The following is a 15,988-nucleotide window of genomic DNA, read 5'->3' on the forward strand; positions in this document are numbered from 1 at the left end:
CTTGCAGGACTAAAATAAGAAGAAGCTTTCTCTTGGGTTATTTCATGGCTCTAAAACATGGATTACTGAAGGCCAAGGGAAGACAGACTACCCATCTAAAGTCCATCTGTGGCCTTCATTCAGCAGCTCCTTTTTGTTGTCTATACATTTGTAAATAAATGCATGTTTCTCTGCTGTTACTAGCTTATTTTTTGACTATGGTGATATGCAATGTTATCTCTGGTATTATAAATAGTCATTAAACACTGAATCACTTCATCACTTTTGCTCTTAAATCAATGCTGATAATATTAATGATTGCTTTTTTATAAGTGAGAACTGCAATACTTTTTATTTAGCTATATTATTGCATTATAGATCTCTTGTCGCTCATGAAGTATTTTTTCTTTTTTACTTAACTGCAGATAATACACATTGGGGATTAGATACACACACAAAATGTTAACAGTAATTTTGAGGTCAAAAGTGATCTTGTGAGTGTGCGCGTGTGTGTGTTCGTGCGCGCGCGCGTCTGTGTAGCGAAAGCTTTTGATTTGTCACTTGGTCACGTGACCGTACATCCGCTCTGTCTGTGACTGTTGCCGTCTGGCAGCTATGACAACGAACTTTGAGAAGTTGGATGAATGGCTTCAATGAAGAAGACGTTTTCCTCCGCCGCGGTGCAGCACAAGTCTCTGACATGTTCCGTCCAGCTGGACATTCAGGCTGTAAGTGCTTCCGGTCGCTCCTCCGGTCAGAAACTCAGAAGCGGACCTAGCTTAGTTAACGTAAGCTAGCTCGCGAGCTTACGTTAACTCACGCTCTCTCACGTTCACTTCCGTTTCCTGCGTCGTAACTTCAAAATATCATCGTTTTTAGTTGTTTTGATGAAAAACTAAACACATTTAACTGTATCCATTATGTTTTGTTATCATGGTATTTGTCAATTCACAAAGATGAGTCCCATATATATATATTTGTAATCAACAAATAGATGCCCTCAACATAACGTTTAACGGTAAATGTCTGTAAACATTGAACTAAGTTACAACCAATTTAAGGCTCACTGTTTTGTAAACGTTTCATTCGACTTGCAGCACACGTGGATCAGTTGGAAGCTGATTACTCTCATGTCTACCTGTCAATTGAGTAAAAACATAATTCGTTTTACGGGTTTAAAAAGAAAATAAAAAAGGGCATATTGTTATGCATAACTTTAGTTCTTTTGTGCACTTGCAAAATATATTTAGAAATTCAAACAAACAAAAAGATTGCTGTAAGCACACTGATGCTGCAGCAACAATGTATGTTGCGATGCATGTTGTGGGGTTCAATTATTTCTGAAAAGTGTATATTTCATTTTTTTATCCTGCAAAAGGCAGGTTCAATTTTGACAGATTAAATCAATCTTCCAGGAAAGGATGCACAACAACAACATCATGTCTGACTTCCTGAGGCTGTGTGCAGGTCACGTGTCCAGGAGTGCTCCTGACGAGAAGCAACGACATCTACCTCAGTGTTCGGGTCATGGGCCAGTACAGGAAGACCCCCTGTGTGCCGCCTGTGTTCCCTTTGCTCTTCCGCCATAAAATGTCTTTCGTCAAGGTGAGAATTATGAATAANGTTATCATAGTATTTGTCAATTCACAAAGATGAGTCCCATATATATATATTTGTAATCAACAAATAGATGCCCTCAACATAACGTTTAACGGTAAATGTCTGTAAACATTGAACTAAGTTACAACCAATTTAAGGCTCACTGTTTTGTAAACGTTTTATTCGACTTGCAGCACACGTGGATCAGTTGGAAGCTGATTACTCTCATGTCTACCTGTCAATTGAGTAAAAACATAATTCGTTTTACGGGTTTAAAAAGAAAATAAAAAAGGGCATATTGTTATGCATAACTTTAGTTCTTTTGTGCACTAACAAAATATATTTAGAAATTCAAACAAAAAAAAGATTGCTGTAAGCACACTGATGCTGCAGCAACAATGTATGTTGCGATGCATGTTGTGGGGTTCAATTATTTCTGAAAAGTGTATATTTCATTTTTTTATCCTGCAAAAGGCAGGTTCAATTTTGACAGATTAAATCAATCTTCCAGGAAAGGATGCACAACAACAACATCATGTCTGACTTCCTGAGGCTGTGTGCAGGTCACGTGTCCAGGAGTGCTCCTGAGGAGAAGCAACGACATCTACCTCAGTGTTCGGGTCATGGGCCAGTACAGGAAGACCCCCTGTGTGCCGCCTGTGTTCCCTTTGCTCTTCCGCCATAAAATGTCTTTCGTCAAGGTGAGAATTATGAATAAACTGCCTCTAAAACTATAAGCAACCGAAGTAGAATTACTATGTCTGCAGAAATAGTTTTTCTTTTTCTTTTCAGTGTTTTGAGGAATAGTGCATGTTTTTCCAACATAAAAAAGAGATGCATATCACATGTCTCCAGGTCACATCCCGTTCTTTATGTTGGATCCTTCTCTATTCATTGTACTTCTACTTACAAATTAGTAGGCTCAAGACATCTTAGATGTTTTCTCTTTTCCCCCCCCCCTTATTTTTATGACCTCTCCGAGGCTGCTGCTGTTTACTGGCTGACTTTAAAGGTCTTACGACTCAAACTTGAAGCCCTACAATTTGAACATTACGGGCTCAACTCCTGATAAAAGAGGCCATCGTTTTTTCCCTCGGGATGCTGGCAGAGTTAGATACAGAAGCTGCATGTCTCCTCTTGTTATAAGTATCGATCTGCTTTGTCTGTACTCTGTTTCACCAGACTTTCCCTGGTGTTGTTGACCCTGCTGATGTAGCTGACCTCCTGGAAGGTAAACGGCCGTCTGGGATTTGCTTCCTTGTCTCTTAGCCCTGAATCCTCTGCCATGCATAGGATATTAGCTGTGATCCTGATCATTAGCTCACAATCTATTTCTGCTTTCCTTCCTCTTAGCTGACACAACATCTTTTGAGCTGATTCAGTCGGTACCTCCAGGTATGCTTTGTGATGACGCCATAAGGGCATTTAAAGTCCCCACTGTATCAATGCATTACTCTGCAAAAAACAGATCTTTAACTTGGTTTGTATGTGTGTGTTTCTGTGTGGTTTTTAGAGGGTGAAGTCCTTGCCACAATGGAGGACAGCAGCAGAGATTTCCTGTACCCTGGTCCCAGACTGGGCTCCAGAGAAGGAGCTGTCGAGAGAGACATACTGATGAAGAGATCCTCCTCCTTTCCTGTAGGCTACTATTCATTGTACTTATTTCTTAACCCTCCTTCTAACACTTGCGGCCGTATTTATAAAACTATGCGGAAGAATTCTCCAATGAGTCAACATAGGAGTACAACACATATTTGCTGAGCTTGATAAAATAGACACATAATTATCAAGTGACTTCTATCTACAGAGAAAGTAGCTTTTAAGAGCAACTCTTAATTTATTACCATTGATCATGTGTATGTTCAGAGAAGGAAAAGCCAATTAGAGATATGGATTTTACCCTACGTCTGACATATTATACATATGACATACATATGATCTCTCCTTAATTCTTTTATCATTATTTCTTAATTTTTTTTTTAGATTGGTAGAAATTTTATAATTTCTCACGTTTTTAATTCCGAGTAAAGTTGAAGGGTTTTCAGATCAAAATGTTACTTTTAGCAGTTCGATGAATATGGTGTCGGGTGTCTCGCATGTATTTAATGCCTGCTTCACCTGAGCTACTGCACACTGCAGAATTAGATGTCAGGTCATGCGTTTCCACGTTGTTCCCATGCCACAGCCACCCGACAGTGTGCTCACCACGGGATCCGGCTTGATTGGCACCTACGTTACATGTGTCATTCATAGACTGGAGAAGAGTGTGTCTTTCCTTAAGTGAGTCTCCTCCTAATCTCTGTGGCTCACATGTCTGTGCACATGACAGGAAGGTAGCTCGATAACCAAATCAAAAGCTCTGGCCTGTCTTTGACAAAGTGAAGTAATTTCTTCAGAAACGGTGTTTTCCATATAGAGCTGTTGACTGTCTTTGCTTCACAGACAGAACCTCTCTTTTTACTCTCCATCTTGTCAGTCTTGCTTTACCCTCCTCTTCTTATATCATCCCTTTCTCTCCCTACCTTCAGCCGGTGGCTTTTATCTCCTCCCCTTGCTCTCCAAGGCACTAACTGGCATATTTAAATGTCTTTAAACGCCATCCCCCTCACCATTGCTTCTGTGTGTTTCTGTTTGAGGCCTACCTAGCAATTTAGATGTCTCTGTCCAAATGCCATATTATTTAAACATCACTGGAGCCTTTCTCTTTTCTGCAATTTGTTTTCCTCCATTAAAGCAAAGATTGAAGATGTGTAAGTGTAGATTGGTGTTCCGAGCAGTGCTGTTATCTGTCTGTTTGTCTTCATCTCCCTGTTAAAGGTGTTGTGTTTGTACCTATTGTCCCTCTCCCTCCAGGGAATCTCCCCCAAAGTGGAGTTTGCCACGACATCAGTCATAGAAGAGAGTGATGGGAGAGACAGCCTCCCTGCCTCACCTGTAAGTGTCACCTTTTATTACAGCTCATACATCTCAACGTACACACGGAGACGCACGTTTTACGAAATGTGTTCGACCTTTTGTCTGCTTTTGATTTTTCTCTGCCTTATGTCTGCTGTTGATTTGTCAAACACTTTCAAAACACTTTCTNACATTTTGTCTGCTTTTGTTTTTCTCTGCCTTATGTCTGCTGTTGATTTGTCAAACACTTTCAAAACACTTTCTTTCATAATTACATTCTAGTGTGTGTTCATGGCTTTTCAGAGCTGCTTTGTTGAAATGTAAACAGTTAAAACCCATCAAAGTGCCACTCATAAGTCAAGTAAACTGTGTGTGTTCATCAGGCTGCATGTCGGCTCCACATGTCTTGACTTTGAACTCATCACAGCTTCTCACTCAGCCTCACTGTGCACACGTGTAGACCAAAGCTAGAACGGGAAATATTCATCGAATGAGTGGTATCGCTCGCCATCAGATTTCTCTGTTTCTACCATACATACCCACCTTCTATTGTTTCCATGGTGACTGCATCTATCTATCCATACTGGCAGTGTTTCAAGGGTATCTGTTCTCTCCTTGTGAATGTAATTATAGGGAGGCAGATCTGCGATGTTGATTGTGAGGCTTCTCTCTCGTCTCCGGCTAGATGGGAGTTTACACAATATTTATCCCAGAACCAGCCAGTCAGTTTTTTAACTCTGATATGAGGGTCACCTGTATCTCTGCCACTGTGTCCTTGTGGATTTTAAAAGGTAACTGTGCTCAGCTGTGTGAAATCACATTTTACTTTTGGAAGAATATTCAGACTCCCTTCTCTCTGTTCTTTCTTCCGCTTGAATGCGCTCTCCCCAGTTCTCATATAATCATCCACTGATGCTTTCTTTAGAGGTTTTTTTCTTCTATAATTTGTCAATACAAAAAAACTAGCAATCAACTTACCATTTTAGCATCTGTTTTGGAGCAAATCAACAACAACAATGTTTTGTTCAGCCTTCTCAGTTGTGAGGATTTACTCTCTTTATTTGTCTAAGTTTTAGACAAAAATAGACATTGGGCTTTTTTCATTTTTTTCAGAATTAAAAAAATCAATAGATTGATGATGAAAATAATTCTTAATTGCAGCCCCCAAGATCAAATATAAAAATAAAATGTATGTGTATATATATCTGATTTGCAGCGCTGGATTCTATAATTTGTATTTTATCATTTTCAAAACAACAATTGTTAGTTTCTGCCTTTTTTCTTTAAAACAGCAACTTTATGTCTAGTTCTTTAGACAATGGGGGTAAAAGTTGGCCCCCAAATATGTTTCCCTTTCCTCCACTGCTTCTTGGTCTTGTGTGACTGAACACATGTTTGTGCAGAGGTAATGTCAACAGATGCATTCTGGGAGGGTAGATGAATGCTCCAAAGCTATACTCCAAAAGAGTCTCTCTTCAAAATATAAATGGTACAAATGAAAATCGTTCTCAAACATTGCTGTTTGTCACCGGATCCATCACATGTTGTGCCAAAAACACTCCCATGCATTTCCCAGGTGCGGTAACCTGAGCTATTTGTTTAAACGGGATGTCATTGAGTGTTCTCCCGGCCCCTGGGGGGGATGTCTGGATCAGAGCACCGCTGTGGCTGTCAGACAGTAGAATTTCTCCATTTTCTCTCTCAACATCTCCTCGCAGAGGCATTTCCTTGACTGCCTGCCCGCCCAGCTCACAAACCTTGTCCAGTTTTAATAGAGATTTAAACCGATAGCAACTACCACAAAACCTCTGAAACCGTATGATGAACCCACTCAGCGTCCAGGAATATCTTCGTCTTCCTTTACCGATTTACAGGTGCTCTAATCTTTTTTTTTAATTGTTATGATCCACATTGAATAACACGTTTTAATCCAGAAGTCACTGAGCCAATGAGAGCAAGTACTGACAGCAATTTGAGTCAGTTTGTCCATCTCTCTGCCAGAACACCACTTTGGTCTCCACTGAATTATCTTGTCTGCTGGATTGACATCAAATTCTGATCAGAGTTCCTGAGGATTTATCCGAGTGTCTTCGGTGTATCGTGGTCTGTGTAACCAGAGACTGGAGATAAGAAGTAGACCTCGTCACAGGGACGTCACCTATTGGTTCGGGGACTGCGGTTTGGCATTTTGTCAATCGGACTACAAAAGTCATTTCCACGTTGGCTTCACTTTCAGAACCAGAGTTTGCCACCTGCCACCAGTTTAGCGTTATCGCTGGAGATCTTGGCACACTCAGCACTTTATTCTGCTGGACACTTTAACCTGCTGGAAATTCACTTTGATCACTGCCTTGTGTATATATTTTGTTTCCTCTATATATTTAATACTTTAGTATTTAGTTTTGTGTTTTATTTTTATTAATGCTCTAATGTGCACCCGCTGCTGTGATCCTGAAATCTCCCCACTGTGGGACGAGAAAAGGAATATCTTATCTTATCTCTTATATGAGCATTGTTGTTGTGAGCGTGGATGTGGTTCGCACGCTGAACTTGGCATTTAAGAATAAATAATAATACATTTTATTTGTATAGCGCTTTACAAGGTACTCAAGGCACTTTACATGGTGAGATAAAAGCAGTAGAAGCAAATACAATATAAACAAGAGAGGTGACGTGGCGCTAAGAAACCAAAACCCAAACATACTGAACTAGCATCACGGGTTAAAAGCAGATTTAAATAAACGAGTTTAGCTCAAAGCACTGCTTTCCAGTTGTGAGAGCAGCAGCTCGTCATCAGTTGCTGACAAACTCCCGGTGGCTCTCCGGTGAAGAACCGACAGAAGAGCTGGAAGAAGTCCCAGACGGTGTTCGGTGTGGGGGTGGGAGACCAGACTTTGTTTAATTTTATTAAATCGGTCCAATCTCAAACGGCAACCTCGATACAAACATATTTATCATTCAGTTTCTCTTAAACATGTTTTTATTGTGTGTGATTTCCCTAATTAGCATTTATATTATCTTTGTTTTACAGCCGGGTAATGCCTCTTTATCATATGAGACTGGAGATGGCCATCAAATGCAATTAACATTTTATCTTAACTTATTCATCCCCGGTTGGCGTTACCCGCTGGAAGTGGGATATTGCATGCGAGAATGATGTTATTGGCCATTAGAGTTCTTAAAGTAATCCTGCGGAGGTTGTCTCCATGGCGGAGCCGGCTGCAAGAGCTGTTGTTGTTGTAACACTTCAGCTGAGTGATTTAGCTAACGGTTTAATGGTTTAGTCCAGGGAGAACCGGCCCGTGTGGAGAGGGAGATCAGCTGCCTTAATGGCTCAAATGGCTGACGCCTGTCTAAAGGAACAATGTTGTGGTGTGCGTAGGAATCCAAACTGCTGAGACCAATGCTCTGCGTTGCCTTTGAAATGGAGGCTTGCTTCACAAAACACACCAACATGTCTCTCTCTCGTATTCTAGACTTGCTGTCGTTCTCCAGCGAGGCCATCTTTAACCCCGTCCAGGCAGACTCCGGCAAAACAGTCGTCGCCGTCTGGCGTGCGTTGTTCCGAATCGGCTGAAGCAAAACGTGTCTCCTGGAAAGGGGCCGAGGAAAGGCTCAGAGTCGAGGCTGGAATGACAAGCTCCGCCCCGACCTCGACGGCCGCATCTGGCCGAAGTCTCCACAAAGACGAGGGGGAAAGAAGACGAGCCGCTTCTCCGGGAGCTGGTGTGGCGTCTGGCTACCGGCAGCCCACCGTGTCCTCGAGGACGCGCTCCTTGTCCCCTTACACCCACCGCAGGATGTGCCAGCTGTCAGAGGACACCGGGCAACGGCTCGGCCACCTCCAGCTGGGCCCTCACCGCTTCAGGAAGGAGTCCGAGAGCCAGCCGCCCTTCCTGGTCGGTACCATTCCGATATATATAGATTCCTCCGGACAGGAAGTGGCGCGATGGTTTATTTAATTCAATTCAATTCAATTCAGTTTATTTGTATAGCCCAATTTCACAAATTACAAATATGTCTCAGAGTGCTTTACGATCTGTACACATAGACATCCCTGTCCCAAAACCTCGCATCGGATCAGGAAAAACTCCCAAACAACCCTTCAGGGGGAAAAAAGGGAAGAAACCTTCAGGATGGACAGGTGCAATAATATGCTAATAACACACATGTTCTGTGGGCCGGGGTTCAAATGAACGGGACCCTGAATTGATGTAGTTCAACCCTCAGTGGGAGCGTCCCAAAATGTAACATAATCCAGTGGGCAGATTAAGTGGAGGGCCTAATAAGAGAGCGGTGTTAATCTTTTTACCTGAGCCGTTAATGGATTTGGACGTCATTAAAATGTTTCACCGTGTGCACATGCAATTTGGCCCGTTATCGTCACCGAGGGGCTCCAGTGTGCTTTAATAGCACACGACCGGGATGGAGGCCGATGCACAGTTATTTGTTAACACTTTAATTCCGGTTGTGTCGCCGCTATGAGATATTTGCATCTCAAAGGGAGCGATTTCCTGATCACACAGCCGTGGGGGGGTTAACAGTTGATGGACAAGAACAACACGGCCTCCCTCGCTCCGCCCCCCCCCCCCCCCTGTATTCCTGCTTCTTCATTTACATCTAATCTAATCCTCAGGTGTGAATATCAAAATCGGCTAACACGCTGCTATTAAAATAAACGATTAGCTGGAGAGTGGTTTGTTTTCGTCACACACATGAATGGAATTTACTTCCCGCTTTGTAAAAAGAGAGAAGTGTGTGTTTTTCCCGCTCTGGTTTTCCTGGGGGAATATTCTGTCGGCGATTAACCCGCGTAATTGAGAGTCAAGCTGCAATTAACAAATAGATACCTAATGAAGTAGCTCAGCCCCACGGTGACTCATCGTCGGAGCCTCGGCTGCATGCCGGTGTCGGGGAAGCGCGTTCCCAACCTGTTTTTTCCCACGTGCCTCGTTGCACGCCTTTTGGTGAAATAGTTTGGAGTTCATATAAAAGACACATGGTGGGATGATTGTTTATTTTGCGGCTTTTTCTGTGATTTAGTGTATTTTGTTGTTGATTTAGTGTTTCGTGTGTACACAAGCAGATCAAATGTCATTGCATTTCGTATTTGAAGTTGATTAATGTGTCAGAATTAAGATGCTGCTTGAAATACCAACACAGTGTCTTACGACACACACATAATTCAAATGACATCGGCGTTGAGTTGATATTGTTTGACAGCCGATTTTATTTCTGTTTTCATCCCAGGTCCCTCGTTGCAGTCGAGCCTCCGTGGGGGGAACTCCGTCCTCCGCTGACGGTCGTCTCCATCGACGCTCCGTCAGCCTCACGGCGGATCACACGGGTACGCGTTCACGTCCATATGCAAAAAACATACATATGGTCATGCTATACGGGCTGCAGAAGAAAATACTTGCTCTCATATTTCAAGATTGGTTATGTTGTCGTGTGAAAATGTGTTTTATTTTATTGTTTGGATTCCATTTATTGTCATTGCACAGAGGCAACGAAATGTATTGTCTGCATTTAACGCATCCTTAGTTATTAAGGAGCAGTGCCCCCCGCAACTAATGGGGACAGCGGGGATCGAACCGACGACCTTGGGGTTGCAGGACGACCCCTTGCCCCACTGAGCTACAGCCGATGTGCTTTACATCTTAATGATAAGACGTGGAGAAGTATTTCAAAATAAATCATGGGTTGCATTTATATTTTGGGGTTATTGAGCTCGCCGGGAAGAAATCTTTCACGATAAAATGGCGTCTGACTTTTGTCTTTCGTCAGTGTAACAATGATGCCGATAAGTGAATAAAGTTAGCACGTGGTTCTGTTTACAGCTGCCTCGATGTGGTAACTTTCACTTGCACCCGTTTTATGTTTTAGGAATAAACTCTATTGAAGATTTCAATGAAGTACTGTCGATGTTTTTTCCAGTCCAGAAGCAGATTTTTCTGTTTTCATAAAACGGTCGACTTGTCTTTGTAGATTCTTCTCTCCAAGGGAGCTTCAGACCAAGAGCAGCCACAGTGAGTCTGATTATAATATTTCCAAGCAAAAGTACTGTAGTTACATAACTGTTTCAGACTTTTTGTTCTTAGAAAAGTATTCTGGAGTTACTCAAACATCCTGCTCTGTATTCAAACTAATCATCTCATAATCACTCTGCCAACCAAAAAGTTGTAAAGTAAAAATAATGAAACGTGTGTACTCACGTTTAATGTTCACGTTGCTTTAAAGCTGTACCATCCCCCCCCCCCCCCCCCCCCCCCCCCCCCCCCCCCCCCCCCCCCCCCCCCCGCCCCCNTTGTCTCCAGAGACGCAGTCCAGACCCGAGGCCCGGACCAGAAGCCCCGCCTCCGCTCGGTCCACACCGACGGTGTCGAACTCCAGAAGGGCTCTGAGCCTGAGCTACTCCCTCAGAGAAAGGTAAACGGTCGATAGAAGGCCAAACCGAGAACCTTTTCAAAGGCGTGTAACATATCCTTAAATCACAGGCACTTTAACAAAATGCACCATGATCAGAAAACAAGCCCGCGACATGTTAATCAATGGGACCCCGATGTGAGGAACCTCAAATAGATTATCGATTGGCTCGGCTCTCAAACACGTAAGAGAGACCGGCCACCGAAGCAGCTGATCGGATTCACGCCGGCGCCAAAACAAGAGAACACTTCATCCCAGATCTTTTGTGTTTCCACAAAAGATCTTACAAGCAAAGGTAGCACCGGTATGAGTTTCCAATTGCAGTGTTCGACAAATACACACGTGAGTGAGTGTGTGTGTGTGTGTGTGTGTGTGTGTAAGCTCATACACATCCAATCTTTAATTTTGATCACACTCGACAGGCAGGATGATTTCTCCTCCACCTCTTAAATTACACAAGCTGATGTCTTGTCATGTTTGTTCATTACTGAGTGAGGAGGCAGAGAGAAGAAAAAACAAAAGAGGAAAATGGTATTGATTTGTGTTTCGCCTCGAGTCTGATGCATTTGACCCGATGCACGCTTTAATACATTCAGAGGGACCTTGTCATCGACCGCGACAGCTGCGGGTTGAACACACCGACGCGACCGACGCTCCGCGGTGTTTGTTTGCGCTCTGCTTTCCCCGTCCCGACTGCTCAGTCCATAAGCAAACATTAAAATCAATAGACAATCTTAAGCTGCAAAGTAAATTGTCGGAAATGAACGACACTTTTCTCTCAATTGAAAACGCGACAGGAGTTGCAGGGCGGGAGATTAGAGCGGGCCCCTGTAGATTCCCGCCGACCGGGAGCGGGCACGTCCTACCACGAATCTTTGATCTCCAAAGGAAATGACAGATGCCGGTGGCGACGTCTGCTCCCGAAGCCCCGAAGCCTCCGGGTGTTCATGTCTCTGGGTGATTTGTCCTTGATGACTTTTTGAAGCAGGAAGCGAGTTTATCTGATTACACAGGAACAGCTTCCATTCCCGAACTGTGAGCCGGGCCAAGACGTCCGTCAGTCAGTCAGTCAGTCCGTCCGTCAGTCAGTCAGTCAGTCAGTCCGTGGGCCAGACGGTCGCCATCACCGCTGCACTCCCAGCAAATAGACGGGGATGAGAGGCAATAGTGGAACTCATTTCCTTCACTTCCCTCTGTCTGTCAATTCAAGCTGGCATAACTGCCTGTGATCAACTTGAAGACACATTCATGTTGTATCGATGACGCACATTTATGCCTCCAGATGAAATGCACCATTTGTTTTGTCAATTGTAAAAAAATATTTAAAAAATGTGCACAAAGGGTAGAATGTGCTGGGGGCAAAGTTTTTAAAGTATCAATTCAGTGTGGTAGTTGTTGTTTCCTTGTTGCGTCCACTCACACAGCTTGTGTTGTGGAACAGCACCGACTAGTGGACACAAGAAGAACTGAAGACTTCTTGAACAAATGATTGTTCATTGATTGTTTGGAAGTTGTATAATTTATTTAGTATGATTGTTACACACACTGCTATTAAGTTTTTTACTTTTATGGTATATGTCACTTTTCTTTAAGGCAAATATTACTATGTCTGTTTACAAAACATGTTAGTGATATTTTCATGGTGCAATGACTACATTGTTCATCCAATTACTTTAAAACTATTTGATGACATTTTTTATAACGTCTACCATAATGACTTCATACGTTCTGGCTACAGTCGTGGCCAGAGCGATATGTTTTCAATTTGAAGCAATGTCTAATTTGTCTTCGTTAATTTTCAGGACATCTTTATTTATTATTACTTTTGTCATTTTCAAGTCAATACAGTGAACATTGTGGGGTTTTCTTCCTTTAACAGAAGGGTACCAACAATTGTGTCTGTGTGTCTGTGTATACATTAGCCCAAATGGATGTAGTTATATATGACTAACTCAGTTAATCAAGTTGTTTATGAGTTTTTAAATGTTCTTTTTGTGTTTCCCCTCAGGCTCCAGACCAGTCAGCCCAGTCCCTCCTACTGGGAGATCCACAGCAGAGTTGAAAGGATTCTGCAGACACACAAAACCACCTCGAACCGCTGAGCTGTCACGTCCTCAACCTGCTGATTGTTAACGTAACAACTGCATCAGTCAGCGAGTCCAAAAGGTTCAGACACTCACAGATGCGTCTTCATTTATCTTCTTTTGGTGTTCAGTTCAAACTCAAAACCCTCCAGAGCACCTGCTGCGCTCGTCTTTGTTTCTCTTAAAAGAAAGTCGACTAGCACGGGTGACATTTAGAAGCACAGCAGCACTGCTCCCCTCCCACCCATCAGCTGGGTAGTTTTTGTGATTTAAACATTCTAACGGTAAAAACCAAACGGAGACGTTGTCGAATTTCTCTAAAGCTGTGTGTGGAGTAGGCTCCGGGATAAAGAAGCAACATTTAGAGTGTGTGTGTGTGAACAAGGAGGCATGGTGGATGTAAGCTGCAGCTGTTCAGGGCTCGTCTCTCACAACACAAGAAGGGAGCTCAGAGCCAGTCGGGACGCACAAGAGAAGGAAAAGAAGACGCAGAAACTAAGACATGTGGCCTCATCATAAATTGAGATTTATAGTGAACATGTCTTGAATATTGAGATAGTGTTTGTATGTGCTCTTCATAATGAACGTGTCACCATCATCTTTTATCAGTGCTAATGAAGATGCAGCATTCTTAAGTGCCGTTTACCACCTGTATGTAAACCCGCAGAGTATTAAAATCTAAAGGATACTGAATATAGAAAATCTATTTGTCTCCAGGAGGGAGTGAGCACCAGTGAATAATCATAGTTTGGGGCTTTCTTTGAAGCAGTGCATCAAGTTATCGTGCAGCAAGGATCTACACAATGGTAGAACTACATGCTTTTGACTTATTCACTATGAATCTATAAATTTGTTTATAACAAGCCCATATGAAAATATTACATTTTAAATATGACTTACATTGTAAGTTAGATCAATCGAGTTATTCGCAGTAGTGCTGCATTTTTAGATATTGAAATGGTTGTGATAGTCCATCTGGCATCTTAATGTGCACTCAGCTCAGTTCCTCTTTGTGAGACCATAACTTCAGCGTGCTGCTTAGATTTCAGCCAAATTATGTCCGGTTTTCATATCATGCTTTTAAGCCTTGCTTTAGTAATTCTGTATTTCAAGGACAAAAAACTAACAAAATGAACTACATATTATTTTGAAGGGTTACAACCTCAATATATATTTATTTAAATCACCACGCAACAGTCTGTTCTGCTCATCAATGATTGTGAATTTGTAATAAGACATGCAACAAGCATTCTTTTTTTGGGGGGGGGGGAATAGTTGAACACACTGGTGCCAGTCGTCAAAAGAATTATATGTTATTGTTCATATGATGCACATATTTAGAAGACTATGATTACTGTGCAGCAAAATGAGTTTTGTTTGATTAAAAACATTTTTCAGTTGTAAATATAAGCATGTAGACAACTGTGTGTACAAACACCGATTATATTTATCAACACTGACCCACCTCCTGCTGGTAATATCAGTATATCAATATTTATGAACTCAGTCACTCAGTGTTCATCACATCAAGTCTTCAGATTTACTTCTTCTGGAATTTACTCGTCTTCTGGAATTTAATAGTCTTCTTGTTCCTCTTGCCGGCTCCTTGTGCCGCTTTTTCCGTCACAATGTGCTGGTACTTCCTTTTGTTGTTGCTGGTAAGACGAGAGGAAGTGCATGTTATGCGTCTGCAGAAACACAATACATCTACACACTTTGTACTTCTGTAATGTACATACTGTCATACATATTGGGTTGTGATACATTTGAAATGTGACAGCAGATAGGTTTGTCTACATGGCTCATGTTACAAAAACACAGTATTTGGTCGCACGTTTATTTCATCGTTGAATCACCGTGACATACTCGAGCCACATCCAATAAAAATGGATTCATCTTTGCTTTTATTTCCACTTACCGTCTGAACTCGGCATCAGACAGCAGCTCCTCCACCATCGTCCTCTTCCGAGCCTTCTTGGGAACGCGGGAGTGATAGAAGTCGACGGGGTTGTCCATCACCGTGCCGACCTGTATCACACGGAACAGCGACGCTCACACTCCGACCCACAGACAAGCGAGGCCAGCTTCATTGTTGCAGAGTCACTGGTTGAGTGTTGCTAAAGTTATGCCGTTAAATAACACCGTCATAATCTGGCTAACAGGGTGGAGCAATGACGTACGATTGGTCGATACTTCACAGGATTATTGGAGCGCTGAAAAAGGTACCGCAATACATGAAGGGGACTTAATTCTGACCTAATCAGATTACTGATGGGAGACAATTAGTTGAAATAAGGGATTATTAGTTACAATGTTAAAATAAAGAACACAAACAACTTCACAAGTCTCACAAGAGACTAGGGCTATAAAAAAATAAAAAATGTAACTGGGAAGTGTTGCCATAAAACAAAAAGACAGTACAGCCGGAGGGTCTGCCACCGTCTAGTCGGCGTTTATTATTTTTGCAGAGGCATTTCAGCGTGAAAAGATGGTTCGTAGGAAATGATTGAACAATTCAAAATGTTGTTACTTATCCAGACTACAGAGCCGTGAAGTGAACTCTAACTTTAAAACAATGAAAAGGTCATGACAGTGGTTCTTAAGAAAACCAAGAAGAACAATGCCGTGTTATTGAAAAGACACTTTAGGGGCAGATTAGTGTTTTCTACTGACCTGGAAATATTTGGGGAAGCCATCTCTGTCGTTCTTCTTGTAGAACCTCTTGGGATCCATGGAGCCTCTCATCTTCAGGACTTGGAGGTCCCCTTTCAGCTCCTGTGTGATCTCGGGGGCTTTCATATTAAACCAACCATCTCCTGAGGATTTCGCCCTCTCCGTCTGGGGAAAAACAGGGATCGCAATTATTTGAAAAAGCATTGGAGAAGCCCTAAAAGCAAAGAATTTGAATACATTTGCTGTGCTGAATTTATATTTTTGTGATTCGGGGCAGGATGTCACAAATGACACAACTTTAGCAGATAGAACCACAGGTGCAGAACTTTGTA

The 15,988-nt window shown here is 42.3% G+C and overlaps 2 protein-coding genes across 2 annotated transcripts; one reads left to right on the plus strand and one right to left on the minus strand.

Annotated features, from left to right (window-relative positions):
- Window positions 1-586: 586 nt before the first annotated feature.
- Window positions 587-13,524, plus strand: LOC130191555 (spermatogenesis-associated protein 6-like). The gene is made up of 11 exons (XM_056411189.1): window positions 587-707; window positions 1,447-1,584; window positions 2,761-2,809; window positions 2,932-2,973; window positions 3,092-3,216; window positions 4,432-4,512; window positions 7,950-8,372; window positions 9,724-9,820; window positions 10,462-10,502; window positions 10,784-10,902; window positions 12,908-13,524. The coding sequence occupies exons 1-11, from the start codon at window positions 624-626 to the stop codon at window positions 12,999-13,001; spliced, it is 1,293 nt and encodes a 430-aa protein (XP_056267164.1). The 5' UTR covers window positions 587-623; the 3' UTR covers window positions 13,002-13,524.
- Window positions 13,525-14,125: 601 nt separating this feature from the next.
- Window positions 14,126-15,875, minus strand: LOC130191556 (deoxynucleotidyltransferase terminal-interacting protein 2-like). Its single transcript, XM_056411190.1, has 3 exons — window positions 15,657-15,875; window positions 14,902-15,011; window positions 14,126-14,638 (listed from the first exon to the last, which is right to left on the minus strand). The coding sequence occupies exons 1-3, from the start codon at window positions 15,858-15,860 to the stop codon at window positions 14,524-14,526; spliced, it is 429 nt and encodes a 142-aa protein (XP_056267165.1). The 5' UTR covers window positions 15,861-15,875; the 3' UTR covers window positions 14,126-14,523.
- Between the last annotated feature and the right edge of the window lie 113 nt (window positions 15,876-15,988).

The sequence above is a fragment of the Pseudoliparis swirei genome, unplaced genomic scaffold (assembly GCF_029220125.1).
Source record: "Pseudoliparis swirei isolate HS2019 ecotype Mariana Trench unplaced genomic scaffold, NWPU_hadal_v1 hadal_150, whole genome shotgun sequence".
NCBI lineage: Eukaryota > Metazoa > Chordata > Actinopteri > Perciformes > Liparidae > Pseudoliparis > Pseudoliparis swirei.